The following is a 21,155-nucleotide window of genomic DNA, read 5'->3' as shown; positions in this document are numbered from 1 at the left end:
CTGGGGTGATATACTGTGTCCGGTCCTCCTGATGTGGCCTTCTATATATTGGCGAGACCCGACGCAGACTGGGAGATCGTTTTGCTGAACACCTACGCTCTGTCCGCCAGAGAAAGCAGGATCTCCCAGTGGCCACACGTTTTAATTCCACATCCTATTCCCATTCTGACATATCTATCCACGGCCTCATCTACTGTAAAGATGAAGCTACACTCAGGTTGGAGGAACAACACCCTATATTCCGTCTGGGTAGCCTCCAACCTGATGGCATGAACATTGACTTCTCTAACTTCCGCTAAGGCCCCACCTCCCCCTCGTACCCCATCCGTTATTTATTTATATATATATATATATATATATACACACACACACACACACACACACACACACACACACACACACACACACACACACACACACGTTCTTTCTCTCACTCTCCTTCTTCTCCCTCTGACTATACCCCTTGCCCATCCTCTGGGTCCCCCCCCCTTTTCCTTCTCCCTGGGCCTCCTGTCCCATGATCCTCTCATATCCCCTTTGTCAATCACCTGTCCAGCTCTTGGCTCCATCCCTCCCCCTCCTGTCTTCTCCTATCATTTTGGATCTCCCCCTCCCCCTCCAACTTTCAAATCTCTTACTAGCTCTTTCTTCAGTTAGTCCTGACGAAGGGTCTCGGCCTGAAACGTCGACTGTACCTCTTCCTAGAGATGCTGCCTGGCCCGCTGCGTTCCCCAGCAAATTTGATATGTGTTGCTTGATTTTCCAGCATCTGCAGAATTCCTCGTGTATACTTGTGCATTGGTGTGTCTGCGTCGCTCTGCCATTTGGGCATGTCACGCATGCGCACACACCTGCCCGTGCAAGGCTTCATGGTCATGGTAGTCTTTCTCAGGGTAAACAAGTTTAAAGCGAGCGTCTTTTTTCGTAAAAGCAGAATGTGTCCTCCATAATTTCGGAGGTCTGTAAAGCTTTATGGAAAGCATTGCAGCCAGAGTTCCTTCCCTGCCCTTCAGTCGCCCAATGGGAAGCTATTGCAGCGTAGGAGGAAATGCGACGCTACCAAGCGGACCAATCACAGTTGTTGAGGTCTGCGTTGCCACGATGCGTAGTTACATTTTGGGAGAGGTGCGCGTCAGGCTACGGCGTAGGGATCCACGTAGGGTTTGCGGCTACGCCGTTGATTTGACACATAAGTATAAATCAGTCTTTAACTGGGAACGATAACCAGGGAACTCCAAGTCAAGTTGGTTCTATGAGAATAAAAGCAATGTGGGAAACACAGCAGGTCATGGAAGTGCACTTTGAACATTGTCAAACTCTGTTTCTTTTGTCTGGACACCCAGTTAAGCATGAGTTTGCAAAACTCCCTCGTTTGGGTTCACCCCTCCTGCTTTGTGAATGTCTTTAGCGCCCTGTTTTCCTTCCTTGTGCATCCTTGGCTAACACTGCTCTGCTCTTGGGTCCCTTAGCTCCAAAATGCTGAATAGTGGAACTCCTTCCCAACGTCTCCCTTCCCTGCACAAAATTTTCCCCATTTCTCTGTCTAGGATGGTCTTTTATAAACCTACCTCTTGATCAAACGCTTGGTGTCTATCCTAGGTTGATTATGCTCTGAGATTGTGCTGGTAAATGCATAAATGGGTTATTCCTGAGTAGACTTTAGTGTAGCAGAGGGTCATTCATGGTACGCCGGCACTGTTTATCTGGGGATTCCATATACTGAGATTACGGATTACCTTTATTTGTCACATCTACAATACATTGAAACATACAGTGAAATGCATCATTTAAGCCATTGACCAATACAGACTGAGATGTGCTGGGGCCGTATGTAAGCATTGCCATGCCTCTGATGCCAACATAGCGTGCCCACAACTTACTCACCCTTACCCATACATCCCTGCAATTGGGAGGAAATCCACATGGTCAGTCTCCCCAGAGATAACAGTGGGAATTGGACCCTGATCTTAAAGCTCGCACTGTAATGCTACGCTAACTGCTACACTACTGAGCCACCTTACTGAACTAACTGGGTAAAATTAAAAGTACAGTACATTCATTATCAAAGTATGTATACTATATACAACCTTGAGATTTATCTCCTTACAGGTAGCCACCAAACAAAGGCACTCAATAGAACTGTCAAATACCCAATGTGCCAAAAAAAAAACAAATCGTGCAAACAATAAAAAATAAGCAAATAACATTCACAACTAAAGTTTATGAAAGTGAGTCCACAGCCACGAAGCCAGTCACGGCAGATCCAGGGGCCCATTAGTTGCAGGCCACAGCCTCAGTTCAGCACAGAGATGAGTACTTCTCACTTCGCCAAGCAATAAGCTGATCACTGGCCCGTCTCTCGCCCCGATGTCCTGACCTTTTCAATCTGGCCCGGTGCTTAAATCGGTCAATCCTCAGCTCGGCCCTAGCTCTTGGATCTGGGCCTTGTCACTTCAATACGCTGTCAGGCCTGGGCCCCGCAGCCTCGATTCGGCCTGTACTTGACCTTTCCAATCTTAGTGACTGAATCCATCCCAGGTTAACTGCCATAGCAACCAGCAAATTGAGAGAAATCAAGATGCCAGGAGAAAGGCAATTAAGAGTCTTTATTTGATTTAGTTAAGTTGGATCAAGTGTTTCAATTACTTTTAGATCTGAGTGACTTTTGAATGCTTGAGAACACGAAAACTCTACGTAAATTTTTACTTTGAAAACCTTGAATAACTACTGCTTCTAGGAATGGAGCCTGAACCACAGTCAATGTTAGTGTACCTGTGTACGTGGAGTGGGAGTGGGAGAACCCAAACCTGGAGCTGGTTGACGAAGTGGGGTCAGTTTACCAGTGGATGACTGCTTGGGTTTTGCTGGGGAATGTTTGAGTTTCAGGGTTATAGATACCACCGATCTCAAGGCCCCAAACAGCTCTCCTTGTGGCACAACGTTGATGTTCATTGGACAGGATTTTGTTGAAACATTCTGGGTTGTTTGACAATAAAAATACTTTTGTTTTACATACAGTAAGATTATATGACCATAAGGCATAGGAGCCGAATCAGGCCATTTGGCCCATCAAGTCTGTTCTACCCTTCTATCATAGCTTATTTATCAATCTTCTCAGCCCCATTCTCCTGCCTTCTCCCCGTAACTTTTGACTCAAGTTCCACTTTAAATATAACAAATGATTTAGTCTCCGTGACCATCTGTGGAAATGAATTCCACAGATTCACCATCCTCTGGCAAAAGAAACTCCTCCTCATCTCTGTTCTAAGGGGACATCCTTCTATTCCGAGGCTGGTCCCTCTGGTCCCAGACTCCCCCACTATAGGAAATATCCTCTCCATGTCTACCCTAGGTCTTTCAATATTTGATAGGTTTCAATGAGCTCCCCCCTCATTCTTCTAAACTCCAGTGAGAATAGGCCCTGAGCTCCTCATAAGATAATCCTTTCATTTCCCGGGATCATTCTTGTGAACCTCCTCTGACTCTCTCCAACACAGGCTTTCTTAGACAATGGGCTCAAAACTATTCACAATACTCCAAATGTGGTTACGTCCTTGCTTTTACATTCTCGTCCTCTCAAAATGAATTTGCTTTCCTTACGACCCACTCAACCTGCAAGTTAACCTTCAGGGAATCCTGCATGATGTCTCCCTAGTTGCTTTTGCACCTCTGATTATGGAGTCCATTATCTACTGCCCATTATGCCCGTCGCATTTAGGATAGCAGTGAAGGTCCTCCATCTTTGGCAGTGTTCAGGGTTTACTTTATCACGTCAGTAACTTCCTCTGGGTTTTCACTACTGTTAGTCATACAAGACCTGAACGGAGATGCAGGAATACCGTCGCACTCAGATGTAGTGGGGTCATTCATTGCTGTTTCAGTAACAATTTTGTTTTAGCAGTCAGGATTGTTAGGGAGCTAAACCCCCAAACCTGAAGGACTGGTGGACCACTCTTAGTCTGGTCTCTATCCTTTGAGCTGTTTGGCGTGAGTGACCCTACCAAAAGCCAAAGCACAAAGCCCTGACTCCAGCCAGCATAGTTCTCTGGATCATTAAGGCATGACAAAGTTGTGGCCTTCTTGGAGGATGGAGTCCATTATTTGAGACTTTTGCTGTAGAACCATTTCATATTGTCAGTTTGTTGTAGGGCACTCTGTCATGACCTGAACTCAATTTCCCTTCCTCTCTCCGCAGGGTGCTATCTATGGGATGGCACAGTCGATTCCTGATCGCTCTCTGGTAACAGAAATATCGCACGGATTCCTGGACTGTCTCTACAGCACCGAACTTCCCAACAACGAGAAGAGCCACATGAATGGAGATTCAATGCAGCACTGAACGGCACCAAGCAGCTTTTTAATAAAGAAATCAAGGATTGACTGGCAAGAGAAAGTTTTAGAAGATGTCTGAGGTGTCCAGAACCAAATTCTCTTCCTTGCTTTTTGCAGGCAGATAGAAATCTGGGAATATGTAATTGGATAAGGTGGGATTGATTCTTTCTTTGTGTCCTATTTGCCACTTCTGAAGCCCAAAAGCCTTTATTTTATACCTTTGTGGTATCTTGTACTCGAACTAATTAATTTGGCCCATGAGCAGCACAATATCCAAGTATGAAATTTATTTTTTTTGTAAACAGAAAGGGAATTCACAGATTTTTGAGGAGGACGTTCCATTGGTGACTGATTTGCTGAGGATTTGGAGGCAAGTGGCAATTCACCTTGATGCCTTTCTAAACTTTCTTTCCATTTGCATGAAACGTCTTTGCGGAATTTTTCTCAAAGGAGCAAATCTTGTGTTTCGTCATTACTGGTAACTCTCAGTGTAAACCTGCGCTAACAGGTTAGCGCCTGGAGATTCATCAGCTACCAGAGTAGGAGGAGGGAGTGATGAATGTTAATTGCTCATCTAGACACAGGTTGTTACCCAGATGAATAAGGGACATTATAACCCTGGAGTGGCAGCCTCTGTTTGGTCTTTTTCACATTGGAATTGTGTTTGATGTTCCAGCAAAATGTGATCTTTTGAGGGAATCATGATCTTGTGATTGATGTAGACAGGAGGGGGTGGAAATGTCAGGGGTTAGCTAAAGATTTCATGGTTCATAATCCTAACCAAATGGATGAGCAGCCTGGAGGCTCTATTTTACCATGAAATATACGTAATTACAGCTCACTGTCACTGATTGCACAGTTTTGCCCCATTTCATGTAGAGGGCTGCAATACCTCGAACACAGTTCCATTGTTTCCAAAAATTGCACAAACAACGTTGCCTTTCGCCTCAACCAGCAGACTGTTTTGAACTCAAAATAAAACCACTGTTATATTCACTGACAGATTGGAGACGGGTTTCTCGGCTGCCTTAAAAATCGCATTTAAAAAATGATTGCTGTGCAATTTTTGTTGTCTGATTGCTCAAATTGATCAGATATTACAAAGGGATGTGATTTTTTTTTTCAATTTCAAGAAATGACACCTGACTCGCTCCTTTGAGACTGTAGGAATATCTTCCTTTCAATGTTCCCCATTGTTGAAATTAATGGTTTGAAGTATTTCAGCGTGTGTCATAGAGTGTGTGTTTCACTCAATTACATGTGTGTCGGTGTTTTTGGATACTTCTGTTGCTTCGTCACTGAGGCGGAGCCTGAGATCACATGTAACCTTAGGTGACGTCTTGAAAATCTGCACTTACTGTAGCAATTGCTCAGAGTGCGACTCTCGTGTCGCCAAACTGCACACCAGTGCATGCTTTATCAGGGAGCACTTGTGAATAATAGTGGCAAGATTTTAACGGTACTTTAATGCTATCTTTAAAAGTGGGCTCGATTTTTACTAATTCTTGAACATTATTCCTTTCTCTCCTGGTACACGCAACTGCAAATTCTGCTTTGCAGCAGTAATCGTTAACAAAATGTTCTGGGACACACTTCCCAAAGTCAGCTGCCAGTAAAACTCGTGCCACGTAATTTTTTCCCCCGTCCTTCCATATTGCTGGTTGTGCTGTTAGCCCCCTGCTATGGCAGACTTGAAAATGGAAACGTGAATGAGACTGAAGCCCCATGAAACACCAGCACCCTGCGACTAGTTAGCTTGAACTGTGACATGCTGGCAATGTCAGGCTATATACCAGTGCCCACTGGGCAAAGCACATACATACACTGTGCACTACTCGGTTATTTCCCCACGTAGCAAGCTTCGCGGAGTCCAAGCAGATGATGAAGATCAGTGTGTAAAATCCCAGTGGAAGCACAGACCCACAGCAGTCAACAGAAAGTGCACTGCTTTTCCCCCACCAGTCTGTGGCTCCAAACAGGTTTAAACGGGTGGCACTCTGCTAGCATGAATGGTTGCATCTCATTCCATCTTTAGAAACTTGACACCTATTTCTAAGAGAATATTTCTGTAGTGTTTTCTGACCTTTTTAAATAGGACAGCCATAAAGTGGTGGTCTCAACTTTCTCCACATTTAAGCCATAACACTCATCAGATTTCAGTCTGTAAGAGTCTGTAAACCCATTCCACTGACTTCTAGTTTTCCTGGTACAAACTTGAGGCAGTGCGGCCAATGGTTCTGAACTCTGACTAGATGTCGGGTTCCTGTTGAGCTGCACCCCTGCACCATGCAATTGGAAATTACTGTAATGTTTCATAAAATGATTCAAAAATTGTTTTTGGTGTTCCCTCAGCTTTACTCAGTCATGTTTCGATAGCAGGGAGACGGATTGGCCAGTTTTGCACAGTAACGTGACGCGAAGAAGCTTCTCCCTCTCCCGTTTCCCTGTAAACCCGTCCCACATTTCTGTCCACTTGACAGTAGATCAGTGTTGCGTGGTGCGTAGTCCCTTTATTAGTGTGTGGCACTGGTCTCTGCTCAAAACGTCACTCAACTCTGCTGGGGGAACTCTTACCTGAAGGTTACTGAGGATTGCCTGTTTTGTGTCAGTTTGGTGCAAGATGGAAGACATTGAACCTGTGTGTATTGTGATGTGTGTAGTAACTAGAGGGGGCCATTCCAGCAGATGGTTTGTATGCAGCTGTGCAAACCCTGTACCTCTGTATTCCTTTCAGAAAATCATCCAAATTTATTTGGTGTAATATGTATTAACAAGTTTGTAATTGATATTTGGTAATAAACTTAATTTGTTGAAACTGTTCCAGCATTTACATTCATTTCCCTTGTGTTTGGTCTTTTACTCCCCGCTCTTTTCCCTCGCCTGATCCTCCCTACCCTTTTCTCTCGCCCCCCTCCTCAAAAGCTGTTCAACATCAGATTGACCTGCTTCTCTCTCAAGATACTGCCTAACTTGTATTTCCATCACCTACTGCTAGTTTTCCAGTACCCATAATTATTTCTTGTGTTGAATTTGAAAAACTGCACCCTGCATTAAGTGTTGTAGTCAGATCAGCACTGATGTTTGTGAGCTCATCCCATCGTGAACTTGATGTATGCTTCAATTTTCCTCACTGGGATTTCAACCGACAACCAGTTCTTTGTGAGCTGAGACACTGGAGATTATAGAGTTGGATGTGCTTGGGAAAGAGGGATGCTAACAGGTTTTGAAGTTGCATTGTTTGGGATCATGGTCCTGGAAAAGTAATTTTATACAGCACAGAGTAAGCCCTTCAGGTCTTTCAAGCCACGCTGCCCCAGCAACCCCACAACCCGAATTAACGCTAACCTAATCACAGGACAATTTACAATGGCCAATTAACTTACCCGGTATGAAGTACCAGGGAAAAACCTATGCATTCCATGTGGAGGACGTACAGAATGATGCCGGTATTGAACACCGGAAAGCTCCAAGCTGTAATAGTATCTCACGAACTGCTATGCTAAGTGTTCAATCTGCCATCAAAGATCAGTCAGTCAGTGTATGGAGTACAATCCCTCAATGTTTAAGGCTCTTAGGTCACATTGTAGGAAGGATGTGATTGCACAGGAGGGGAATGCAATGGAGATTCACCAGTACGCTGTCTGGGGTTGGACATTTCTGCCACAAGAACTGTGGATAGGCTAGGTTTGCTTTCTTTGGAGTACAGAAGGCTGAGGGGCACTTAATTGATGTCAAAGTTATCAGTGACATCGATAGGGAAGATGGTGTGAAATGTTTTCCTTTAGCAGAGGTGTCTACAACTAAGAAGCATTGGTTTAAAGGAAAAGTATGGGAGCTTTTTCAGAACGATCTTTTTCCCACACATGGCACAACTGAAATGATGGAAAAGAGGTTCTCACTCTATATTGAAAACTTAGTTTAAATACTAAGGCTGATGAAAAACGGGATTGGGTACCCAATGACATGCACTGGTTAGGCCAAAGGGCCTGTATCCATTTGGTTGTTCTTAGGAATCATCTGAGGGCAAAATTGCCTGTTTCCCTGTTGTAGGACTAAGTTCATCAGTACATCATCTTAAACCTTTGCCATAAAGATCAATTGACCAGAGCTGGGACCAGTGGCTGCCATTTTCCTGGCACAGGGAATAACAGAATGGTGCACATCTCAAGGGGATTTTATAATCTCACTCACAACAGGCTGGAGGAACTCAGCAGGTTGGGCAGCATCCGTGGAAACGATCAGTCGATGTTTTGGGCCAGAACCCTTCGTCAGGACTGTAGGGGGAAGGGGCAGAGGCCCTATAAAGAAGGTGGGGGGAGGGTGGGAAGGAGAAGGCTGGTAGGTTCCAGCTGAAAAACCAGTAAGGGAAAAGATAAAGGGGTGGCGGAGGGGAAGCAAGGAGGTGATAGGCAGGAAAGGTGAAGAAAGAATAGGAGAGAGCACAATGGGTAGTAGAAGGAGACAGAACCATGAGGGAGGTGGTAGGCATCTGGGGGAGGGGGCAGAGTGACATAGGGGTAGGGGAAGGGAATTACCGGAAGTTGGAGAATTCTATGTTCATACCAAGGGGCTGGAGACTACCTAGACGGTATATGAGGTGTTGCTCCTCCAACCTGAGTTTAGCCTCGTCATGGCAGTAGAGGAGGCCATGCTGCCCGACCTGCTGAGTTCCTCCAGCGTGTTGTGAGTGTTGCTTTGACCCCAGAATCTGCAGATTATTTTGTGTTTTAATTTTATAATCTCATTCTGCATGTGAAACACTGTAATCTCTGAATTGTTGTATCAAGTCTGTTTTGAAGTTTATATGTTTGCATTCCAAGTATAATCCCTTGCATGAATGAAACCATTAATTTTATTGATAGAAGGCACATTTCCTCATGTAGTATACTAATACTGCTACAAGTGACGTACTATTCAGTCATATTTGAATACAGCTTGACTCTTAATGGGTGATGAACACGCACTTTTAACATATGCTGATGTCTGTATTGAGCTAGGTCCCACCTCAGCCACTGGTCGTTTTTGTACCATCAACTGGTGCTGTCCTTGGATGTCACTGACCAACGGTGGATTCTTCCATGAAGGTAGCCAGTTTAATGTCTCGCTCAGAGAGCCCGCCACACTCGTGTGTGCTTAGAGTTATGTGGACCTGCAAAGAAACAGGGTTCTAGTGATACGGTTGTCTTCCTTTGGTTTCCCGACAGTGTTCCACATGGCAGGTGTGAAATGAAAACCCGGGTTACCTTTTTAAATTGTGTAAGTCTGTACTAGGGAAAATTGGACTCAGCATGAATTGTCACATGCCTGATGGCACACTGGATTGGTTCTATCTGATGTGACTTGGTTGCTCCTGCCACTTTTACACCAGTATTTGTGTCATTATGTCTACTCTCATGAAAATGACATGCCCTACAAAAACTACGTGACATTTGTGTAGATTTATTGATGTAACAATAGAGAAATGGTGAGGGAACTGGGCCCTTTGGCCCATCAAGTCCATACTGACTATCAAGCAATCATTTTACACCACTCACCACTTCTCCATTGGCCTTTTTTTTGGTTATTTTCTCCATATTCTCATCAACTATTACCAACTCACCTACATTCCAGAGGCAATTCACAGCAGCCAGTTAACTCATAAACCTACTCATCTTTGAGACACGAGAGGAAACCCAAACACAGAGTGATGTTTAGAGGTGGCTGTGGTGCAGGGGATTGCTCAGTTGTCTGGAGTCAGAAGGTTGTGGGCTTGGATCCCAATCTAGACAAAATCTCTTTTGCCACCAGTGCAGGACTAAGGGAATGTCTCACTGTCAGGGCTGCTATGTTCTGCATGACGTGTGAGAGTGAAGCATTGTTTGCTCGCCCGTGAAGCACCAGAGGTGTCCTGGGTCAACATTGATTCTACCACCATTGCCCCGTCACGAATGAACGAACACACACACACACACACACACACAGCCATCATTACAACAATAATAGAAAAGCAAAAGATTGCATATCCTGGTTCTTCAGCTTGTGTTGAAACAATGTAAGAAGCCAAGGAGCCAGTTGGGAATGGGATGCCATTTTAATTTATCATCTGGCTGCCTCCACACTGTTTCTTCGAAGCCAAATGTAAACTCAAGGAATATTATTTCATCTTCAATCTTGGCAAATGCAGCCCTCTGGTCTAGACAGTAAATGCAACAATTTCCAGATAATCAACCTTTCCTGTTCATGTTAGTTACAATGCAAGGTCATCAAGTAACATTAACTCTATTTTTCGCTTTATAACTATGCTATCTGACATAAGTATTTCCATAATTCTCTTATTTCAAAATCTCTCAGTTCCAGCTTAATTTTTTTTGTCTTCTCTCCTTCATTCACATCTCCAGCTTCTTTCACCACACTCTCTCAACATCATCTCATCTGGTCTCTCTGTCCTTTACACAGATTTCTTCCTCTCCACTCTCCTCTTCCTTGCATCACTTTTCTGCGGGGGGGGGAGGGGGAGAATGTTTTCTCATTTCTCACAAATAAAAAGTCATCAAAGTGAAAGTTTCTCTCCCCACCTGATCTGTTTCGCGCTTTTGGCCCTTTCAAATGAATCCTGGTCATTGTCACATTGCTGTTTATAAGGGTTTGCAAGCCCATGAGATTCATAAGACCGTAAAATATCGGCGCAGAATTAGTCCGTTTGGCCCTTCGAGTCTGCTCCACCATTTCATCATGGCTGATCTATTTTCTGTCTCAGCATCAATCTCCTGCCTTCTCCCCGTATCCCTTCGTGGCTCTGACTAATCAAGAATTTATCAACTTCTGCCTTAAACATAACCAAAGACTTGGCCTCTGCAGCTGCCCGTGGCAACAAATTCCACGGATTCACCACCCTCCGGCAAATGGCATTGACCCTTTGTTTCAGCAACGGTAAAGTGTTTAGTCGTGACTTCTAAAAATGCAAAAGGCTTTCAGGAAATCTCTACCTTATTATAGACGTTGAACCATTCAGGGTGATGATCCATTTTCTCTGCTTGCAGCGCCACTCTCGTCATGAAACCAAAAGCCTTCATTAAAAAAATAAACATTTAACTGGAGGCTTGTTGCAAACCCGGTATGTTCACATTCTGCATTATATTACTGTGCATTCAGCCACTGATAAATTGTCACCTGGTTAAAGTTTTTAAAGACAAACTCCTTATAAATTGCATCTCTGCCCTCTACTTCAGCCCACCCCACAGCTCTGAGATTGGGCAGCAGCTGCTCACGTTGATCAGGATTCAGTCTGTGTGCCTTTCCTGCCTAGAAAACAAAAAGCAGCAATCAGATCAGCTCAAGTTTATTGTTATCCCACCATATACCAGTATACGGCTAAACGAAACATAGTTCCTCTGGGGCCAAGGTACAAAACTTTACATATAGTTACAATCCAGCACATACAGTCTCAAAATAATATTAGCACAAATCCCTGAATGGCATAGCCTGAACACTGGCAGGTTGACATCAAGTGTGAGGTGCATATTTATGTAAGCCAGTATGATGTTACTGGCACTAATGTAATAAACTAAGCAGTCATATAAATATGTGAAACAGCAGCAATAAAAGATGAAACGTGACTAGTGCCAGTTGAGAGCATGTCTGTAAGTGTGGCGTAGCTTTTAGACAAAATGTACATGTGTGCTGGGTGGCAGTAGGGTGGGAAGAGGTCTAACAACTGCGAGTAAAACCATTGCTTACACAGGTTAAACCCCAGGGTCAGCCTGGTGTCCTGACCCATATTCATTGTCCAGACGACGTCGAAACTCATTCAGTTTGGCATTTAGTTCATTGGTACTTGTGGGATCTTGCAGTTCCCAACCGCCGACTCGCAGCAGTGACCAAACCTGTTGTGTTTCACTGGCTGGAAGGAATTTCTGGGTTGTCCCAAGTTTGTAAAAGAGACCAAACAGATCCCTTCCCAGCCATACATGTTGTGGGGTCTATGTTTAAGTGTTAAAGAGACAAGGAAAAATCTTTCTTTTTAAATCTTTTTATTGAATAAGTATACAAAAAGGTAAGCCATATAAACATTAATACAATGTTAAAATATAATAAAATTCCAGAAGGTATCAATACCAAAAAAAATACTACAAACAATGTAATTTAAACATAAGAAACCAAGATAACATAATAGTATACTAAATTTTATATATATATCAATAGAAAAAAAGAAAACCCCCCCCCCAAAAAAAACCCACCGTGCAACTAACTAAAAGCAAAGCAAAGCAATGGGCTAACTTGAAACCAAACAGAGTTAAACTTAAAATCACGTCCTCAATCCCGACCTCCATTAAAAACAGTGAGAAAAAAAACCAAGAAGGGTATATATTAATTAAATGAAAATATCGAATAAAAGGTCCCCAAATCTGTTCAAATTTAAATGAAGAATCATAAAGGTTACTTCTAATTTTCTCCAAATTCAAACATAAAATCGTCTGAGAGAACCAAAAAAAGGTAGTTGGAGCATTAAGCTCTTTCCAATGTTGTAAAATACATCTTTTCGCCATTAAAGTAAGAAATGCAATCATTCTACGGGCTAAAGGGGAAAGATTACTAGAAATTTTAGGTAGTCCAAAGATAGCAGTAATAGGGTGAGGAGAGATATCTATATTTAATACCTTAGAAATAATATTAAAAATATCTCTCCAAAAAGTTTCCAAAGTAGGGCAAGACCAAAACATATGAGTTAAAGAGGCTATCTGCCCCGAACATCTATCACAAAAAGGATTAATATGCGAGTAAAAACGCGCTAACTTATCTTTGGACATATGTGCTCTATGAACCACTTTAAATTGAATTAGGGAATGTTTAGCACAAATAGAGGAAGTATTAACTAATTGTAAAATCTGCCCCCAATCATCCACAGAAATGGTAAGCCCCAATTCCTGTTCCCAATCTACCCTAATCTTATCAAATGGAGCTTTCCTAAGTTTCATAATAATATTATAAATCATAGCCGATGCACCTTTCTGACATGGATTGAGGTTAATTATCGAATCTAAAATATACGTAGGAGGAAGCATTGGAAAGGAAGAAAATATAGTACTTAGGAAATTTCTAACTTGTAGATATCTAAAAAAATGTATTCTTGATAAGTTATATTTATTAGATAATTGTTCAAAAGACATAAGGGAACCATCTAAAAATAAATCCAAAAACCGTAAAATACCCTTAGTCTTCCAAGTTTGAAAAGCGCGATCCGTAAAAGAGGGAGGAAAAAATATGTTACCTAAAATAGGAATCGCTAACCCGAATTGATTAAGATCAAAAAATTTTCTGAATTGAAACCAAATGCGCAAAGCATATTTAACTATCGGGTTAGACACCTGCTTAAGGCGTTTCGAATCAAAAGGGAGAGAGGAGCCTAAAATAGAGCCAAGTGTATAACCCCGAACAGATTGTAGTTCCAATGCTACCCATTTAGGAATACATAGTATATCCTGATCAAGTAACCAAAATTTCATATGTCGAATATTAATAGCCCAATAATAGAATCTAAAGTTAGGTAATGCTAAACCTCCATCTCTCTTAGCTTTCTGTAAATGTATTTTACCCAGTCTCGGATTCTTATTCTGCCAAATAAATGGAGAAATTTTAGAATCAACTTTATCAAAGAAAGATTTTGGAACAAAAATTGGTAATGCCTGAAACACATATAAAAATTTTGGCAAAAAAAACATCTTAACTGCATTAATACGACCAATCAAAGTTAAATATAAGGGAAACCATTTAGATGAAAGTTGAGTAATATGGCCTATTAATGGTAAAAAGTTAATCTTAAATAAATCTTTATATTTACAAGTAATTTTAATCCCAAGATAAGAAAAATAGTTATCAATCAATTTAAATGGAAATTTATAATATAAGGGAAGATGTTTATTAATCGGAAAGAGTTCACTCTTACTAAGATTTAATTTATAACCTGAAAAAAAACCAAATTGTGCTAATAACTCTAAAACAGCAGGAATGGATTTCTCAGGATTAGAAATATATAAAAGTAAATCATCAGCATAAAGTGATAATTTATGGGACTTTAATCCCCGAGTTATCCCAGTAATATTTGAAGATTCTCGAATGGGAATTGCAAGAGGTTCTAATGCAATATCAAATAATAGGGGACTAAGAGGACAGCCTTGTCGAGTACCTCAAAAGAGAGGAAAAAAGGTGAGTTTAAAGAGTTAGTACGGACCGAGGCTACAGGGGAATGATATAACAGTTTAATCCAGGATATAAATTTCAAGCTAAAATTAAACATTTCAAGCACCTTAAATAAATAAGGCCATTCTACTCTATCAAAAGCTTTCTCGGCGTCTAAAGAAATAACACACTCAGGAACATTTTGTGAGGGAGTATAAACGATATTCAACAATGTACGAATATTATAAAAAGAGTAACGACCTTTAATAAAACCCGTTTGGTCTTCCGAAATAATAGAAGGAAGTACTTTTTCTAGTCTATTTGCTAATAACTTAGAAAAAACTTTAGAATCAACATTTAATAAAGATATTGGTCTATAAGATGCACATTGAGCAGGGTCTTTATCCTTCTTTAGTATTAAAGAGATTGACGCTCTATTAAAAGATTCAGGAAGTTTACCAAGTTTCAGAGAAGCCTCAAAAACCCTACAGAGCCAAGGGATCAATAAAGAAGCAAAACATTTATAAAATTCAATGGTAAACCCATCCGGGCCAGGAGCTTTCCCCAAATTCATAGAAAAAATAACATTCTTAATCTCATCCATAGTAATGGAAGTATCTAATATAGAAGACATATCCTGTGAAATCTGAGGGAAGTCTAACTTATCTAAAAAATCATTCATATATTTAGAATCTCGAGGAGACTCTGATTGATATAAAGAAGAATAAAAATCACAAAAGGTTTGATTAATCCCCACATGATCCAGTATCAATCGATCATTTTGGTTATAAAGAGACAAGGAAAAATCTGATTAATTTCTTAATGAAGCAGACCTTCACTCACTGAATGTGCTGACTTCAGTAACCAGTGAAAGTTGTTACAGGTGTCCCCGCTTTTCGAACATTCGCTTTACGAAACCTCACTGTTATGAAAGACCTACATTAGTACCCTGTTATCGCTTTCAGAAGGTGTTTTCACTGGTACAAAAAAAAAGCGTGCGATAAAAAGCAGCACGTGCCCCGAGCAGCCGTTCTCCCCGGATTCTCACCGGCATTGCTCAAACACGTGCCTGTGAGCAGCCGTTTGCAAGATGAGTTCTAAGGTATCGGAAAAGCCTGAAAGAGCTCGTAAGGGTGTTACACTTAGCGTAAAACTAGACATAATTAAGCGTTTTGATCATGGTGAACGAAGTACGGACAATGTGAGTTTTGCTTGTGGAAGTTGACGAAGATGATGTTGAAGAGGTTTTGGCATCCCATGACCAAGAACTGACAGATGAAGAGCTGATGCAATTGGAAGAAAAAAGGATAACAATCGAAACCGAATGAGTAATGATAAAGTACGACTTTAATTTTGAAAGGGTATGTCAGTTTAGGGGATATTTGCAGGATGGTTTGAGTCCTTACAAAGAACTGTATGATAGAAAAATGCGCGAGGCTCAGCAGTCAAGCAAGCCTTCCACAACAGCCACAGCAGACGGCGAACCTCAACCTTTGACATCGAGGCGGGCAGAGATAGAAGAAGATGAGCTGCCTGCTCTAATGGAAACAGACGATGATGAGATGACACCCCAGTGTCCCACCACCCCAACCCCCAGGCCATGGACAGATACTGATTTGCGGAGAATGCAACGGTAGCCGGGAGGCACACAGCACATCTTTAAGAAAAAAGCCGAAATAAACATGCTAATTAATTAGGTGCCGCCGACACGTAATTGTCGGCCCAGATCAGAGACGACGCAATCGGAAATCGGCACTGATCTGGGCCGAGAATTACGTGCCGGGTGGCACCTAATTAATTAGCATGTTTGTTTCAGCTTTTTTCAAGATGCGGTGTGCCTCCTGGCTACTGCTGGACCCCTGCATGCTTCGCGGCAATGTATCGTTCAGCGGCCTGGAGGGTGGGAGCCACTGCACCACCCAAACTGCAACGACTCAGCCTAACACACCATCATCAGTGTGCTTGACGCTGTCTTCCCGATTTCAGTAAGTGATATTACACTGTACATACATTATTTCTACTTTATATAGGCCATGTATTTTTATGTGTTATTTGGTATGATTTGGCAGCTTCATAGCTTAAAGGTTACCGGAGAGCACTTGCGCCGTGTTTTTGCCAACAGCATTTGCGTGAGATTTTCTGCTGACGGCGCTTGTGTGAGATTTTCGCTACGGAGATCTGTGCAGGCAATCGTTGTAGAGAAGTATTTCTACTTTATATAGGCTGTATATTTATCATATCATTCCTGCTTTTACTATATGTTACTGTTATTTTAGGTTTTATGTGTTATTTTGCATGATTTGGTAGGTTATTTTTGGGTCTACAAACGCTCACAAAATTTTCCCATATAAATAAATGGTAATTGCTTTACTTCGCTTTACGACATTTCGGCTTACGAACCGTTTCATAGGAACGCTCTACCTTCGGATGGCGGGGGAAACCTGCACATAATTGAGAAGAGACTTTAAAATGGATGTGGGGAGAGCATGAGTTTATATTGTGTTACATACTGCAATATTGTATTTTATAGAGGAGGGGATCAGAAACTGAATGCCACTTTCTTCTGATACATTAAGGTGGTCACATGACTCTAGAAATGAACATGGCCAAGACACCATGAATAATTCCCTGTTCTTGGAGTGAGGGCTTATTTATTCCTCAGCTAACGTACCCAGTATCTGGTCATTAGCATACTGCATCTTCTGGATGTTTGTTACACAGTGCCAACTACAATTTTCATGGCCTGGACTTTGAAAGGTCAACATTTAAAATTGCTCTATCTATCTTACTGAAAGGGATGAGCACAAAGGAATGATTCTTGTCGGATGCTGGAGGCTAAAATCCTTTACAGTGGTTCACAAGAGATTGCGGAGTGGTGCCAAAGTAGCAGTATCAAATTGTAGCTAATTAAATGTGATTAAAAAAATAAAGCAATATCAATGATTTCTGAGAGGGATTTTACAAAATGGGACAATGGGAGAAAGAGGAAAGGCACCAGAAAGAGGTGATGGGCAATGAGGAGAAGACAAGGGGCAAGAGGGGAGCCAGAATGGAGAATTGAGAAAGAGAAAAAGGGGAAGGGGAGTGTGACGAGAATACACATAGATTAAGATGTTAGCTGTCCTGTGCTGGCACCAGTGGGATCAGCAGTTGGTCTGCCACCTGTCTTCAGGAGAGAGAGAGATAAGGAAAACAATGGAGCAGCATTTGGAGATGTTAATGAAGGGACGGGAGAGTTTAACGGAAGGAGAGCTGCCAAGATCGGCTCCCCCTTTGAACCCTGACCTGTTTGAAGTGATGGACAGGCGATACCCCAGCAGGGGGATAAAAAGGGACAGGTTCGCTAAGGCGGACACACACGACACCCCGAGGTAACGAGACCCTGGAAGCGGTGCGTCTCCCACAAGTCGGTGGGAAATTTTGGACGGCTGGTCGCGGGACAAGCCATAGATGCACAGGATGGAAAGGCACCATCGGCGGGAACCTGGTGTGTGTCCACCCTTGCCTGGGTGCCAGGTTCACTGCAGAGAAACGATCGTATCTGGAAACGGAGGGGTCACGGTCGGTGACCTCAGATGACATCACAAAGGGCTCGCCCGAAAGCTGACTGCGAAGGTCTGTGTGGAAGCCGTTTGAATATTCATTCGTTTTGATCTCTCTCTCCTTCCCCCCCACTGTCCATCTCCCACAGCAGCGATTACTGCGAACTGAACTGAACTAAATTGAACTGAACTTTGCGTCACTTTGAAACTGGTCATTTACCCCTAGACAACGATAGAGCTTGATTGATCCTGTTATCTTAATTCTGTGTACATGTGTGTTTATCATTGCTGAACTGTTGCATTTATTATCCTTTTGATTAGAGTACTGTGTTGCTTGTTTCTTTAATAAAACTTTCTTAGTTCTAGTAATCCAGACTCCAACTGGGTGATCCATTTCTGCTGGTTTGGCAACCCAGTTACGGGGTACGTAACAGGAGAAAATCCCATAAATTAGAGAAACCTATGTTCATTGCCGTCAGGTTGGAGGCCACCCAGGCAGAGTACAAGGTGTTGCTCCTGCAGGCCATATTGAGTCAGAGTGTGGATGGAACTGAGGTCAAGGAACAAACAGCAGGTATGCAACCAGAGCTGGGAACCTGCAGGTCAATAGGGCGTATCATATACTTGTCTTCATTGGTCAAGGCATTGAGTTTAAGTCAAGAAGTTATGTTACAGCTACATAACACCCTGGTGAGGCCGCCCTTGCATTTCTGGAAGAACGTGGAGGCTTTGGAAAATGTTCAGAAGAGATTTACCAGGATGCTTCCTGGATTAGAGGATATGAAGTGTAAGAAGTTGGACAAACTTGGATTTTTTTTTTCCTCTCTGGAGCAACAGAGATTGAAGGGAGGCCTGACAGAAGTTTTTAAAATTACAAGAAGCACATATAGAGTAGACGGAATCATTTTTCCAAGGGCAGATTTTTTTTTTGTTGAAACTTTAGAGAGCAGTAGGTGCCTGGAATGGGCTTCCAAAGGGTAATGCTGGTGGCAGATAGTGGTGCTTAGGAGGCTTTCAGATAGATGCATGCATTTAAAGTGTGTTGTATGTTGTATCAGCACAACAGATAAAATGGCTAGTTTCTCAAAAGAGGAAATTCAGGGAGAAATTCCATAGATGCCGGAAATCCAAAGCAACACACACAAAATGCTGGAGGAACTCAGCAGGTCAGGCAGCATCTGTAGAAAGGAATAAACAGTCTACGTTTCGGACCAAGATCCTTCTTCAGGGCAGAGAAGAAAGGCGGAAGATGTCAGAAATTCAAGATGGTAGCTGTTCTCTCGTGTTAATAAGTTACAGAAACACTTTCCCCAACAGTTCATTGCTTGCAGCTGGGGAAAACCTGGGTAAGATTACCCACAAAGGCAAAATAGCATTTTTGCTGGAAATTGTAGTTAAAAGTGGGAAAATGCAATGGGTCAAGCAGTATTCCCAGTGAGAGTCATTGCCTAATTCTTTCATTGAAGCATGAGGGTTTCTGCCCTCCTGAGGCACAGATTCCCCAGGCTCTGTGTAAAAAAAAGTGCTATAGAGCCTGGAATCTGAAACTTTGACTCTTGTTTCTCATTCCACAGATGCTGCCTAACTTGCTAAGTTTTTCCAGCATTTTCTCTGTGTCAGTTCATTTTTCTTTGCATCTTCCCAAATGATTACTTGCCCCAGCAGCAATAATAAAAGCATTTAATCCAATTAGTAACACTAGAAATTCTGAAGATGTTGGAAGTTAAGAGTAACACACACAAAATGCCGGAGGAATTCAGCAGGTCAGGTAGCATCTATAGAAACCCCACCTCTGCGCGAAACGTCCACGCTCTATTCCTTTCCACAGATGCTGCCTGACCTGCTGAGTTCCTCCAGCATTTTGTGTGTTTCTCTAAACTCCCAGCATCTGCAGAATAGCGTGTGTTAATCCAATTAGTTGCTTGCAACCCCTGCTCCACAAAATTGCGTGTGTGCAAAGAAAGTAAATATTTGCGTCCTATTTAAAAATTGACTCAAAGTAAATACTTCATTCAGCGCGTCTCCGCGGACACCGCCACGTCCTCATCCTCTCACCCACCCCCAACAAAAAAAAACAAATCTGATTATACTCGCAGCAAACAAGTATCATAGCAACCGCTGCGATATCAGCGCAGAATTGACAAACCCAGGAAAAAAGCTAACAGCGTAAGCACATTTTACATCCATTGCATGGAGACATTGCCCAGCACCATGCAGAATTGTAACCAGGATAAAACCTTTGATCCGCGCACACACACACACACACACACACACTTCCAGCACAAACATTCAATTTACGTCAAACTGTATTTCCCAGCTTTGAAACTCATCACACTGAAATCAACGAAGGAGAGAGGCGACGTCAACTAGGATTGATTTTCACAATCGGCTGATGTAAAACTTAACTCAATTCAACAAAACGCATTGTTTGACGCTAATGTAATTTCATGCAGCGAAGTAGATTGTATATTACTTTGAATAATTTGGCACGCCTTCTATTCAGATTTCGTTTTCCAGTCGACGTAATATTTTTTCCCTCTCTGCAGCTTTGAAGCCTGTTCCACGTTTTATGATCTGAAAGCTATTAATGATTCCGCTCCGGCACCGTACAGCAAACCCCCCGAACCAAACCAGAGAAGTGTTAATTGCTCACCATTTGCAAGTTCAGCGTGAGTCAGCTGGTCGCGCTGGGCTGTGCCGGGGGATTTCAAAGCGAGCTCAGATTCAGAATTCCCCAGCTGTCAACCGGACGGCCGCTTGCAAGCACGGGTCACTAACTCAGGACCTGCAGGGTGGCGGCTGGGAAGGCCAGTATTAGTGCAGAACAGGTAAAGCAACGCAATCAGAAGAGGGAGGGTGGAGGGAGAGAGAAAGAAAGAAAGGGAGAGGGAGGGAGGGTCAGGGAGGGGGTGGGGAATAAATAAATCCTTTAAAGATTTATATACACGATCCATAGGAAGAAGAATTGCACATACAGCATTAAGTATTAACACACTCCAACTATGATTAAAATGGTTGCATTCTAGTTGTTTGCGAAATATATTTTGCTTTTAAGCAGTATTTAAGGACACCTAAAGTTGGGTCCTTGCAGTGCTGGAGAAGGGCAGGTCGCTATCCAACAGCTGT

The 21,155-nt window shown here is 42.4% G+C and overlaps 2 protein-coding genes across 2 annotated transcripts in view; one reads left to right on the top strand and one right to left on the bottom strand.

Annotated features, from left to right (window-relative positions):
- The window catches only part of sgpl1 (sphingosine-1-phosphate lyase 1), a 114,756-nt gene extending 109,027 nt beyond the window's left edge, over positions 1–5,729 (top strand). The window contains exon 14 of the mRNA XM_063070606.1: positions 4,196–5,729. Within this exon, the coding sequence (XP_062926676.1) occupies positions 4,196–4,339 (144 nt within the window). The 3' untranslated portion in view covers positions 4,340–5,729. The remainder of the gene's footprint in view (positions 1–4,195) is intronic.
- A 3,437-nt stretch (positions 5,730–9,166) lies between these two features.
- pcbd1 (pterin-4 alpha-carbinolamine dehydratase/dimerization cofactor of hepatocyte nuclear factor 1 alpha) lies at positions 9,167–20,899 on the bottom strand. Its single transcript, XM_063070607.1, has 4 exons — positions 20,683–20,899; positions 11,482–11,613; positions 11,298–11,378; positions 9,167–9,481 (listed from the first exon to the last, which is right to left on the bottom strand). Exons 1-4 carry the CDS (start codon positions 20,683–20,685, stop codon positions 9,386–9,388), a joined length of 312 nt encoding a protein of 103 aa, XP_062926677.1. The 5' UTR covers positions 20,686–20,899; the 3' UTR covers positions 9,167–9,385.
- Between the last annotated feature and the right edge of the window lie 256 nt (positions 20,900–21,155).

Source organism: Mobula hypostoma, chromosome 18, assembly GCF_963921235.1.
Source record: "Mobula hypostoma chromosome 18, sMobHyp1.1, whole genome shotgun sequence".
In the NCBI taxonomy this organism is placed as follows: Eukaryota; Metazoa; Chordata; class Chondrichthyes; order Myliobatiformes; family Myliobatidae; genus Mobula; species Mobula hypostoma.
This window is presented reverse-complemented; position numbering and strand designations above follow the sequence as displayed.

Excerpts from the sequence above, each read along its gene's own strand:
- pcbd1 (XM_063070607.1), bottom strand. Across the intron at positions 11,379-11,481 it reads TCTTTAAAAACTTTAACCAG|GCTTTTGGTTTCATGACGAG; the intron begins GTGACAATTTAT and ends TTTTTAATGAAG. Across the intron at positions 9,482-11,297 it reads GGTTCAACGTCTATAATAAG|GTCCACATAACTCTAAGCAC; the intron begins GTAGAGATTTCC and ends GTTTCTTTGCAG.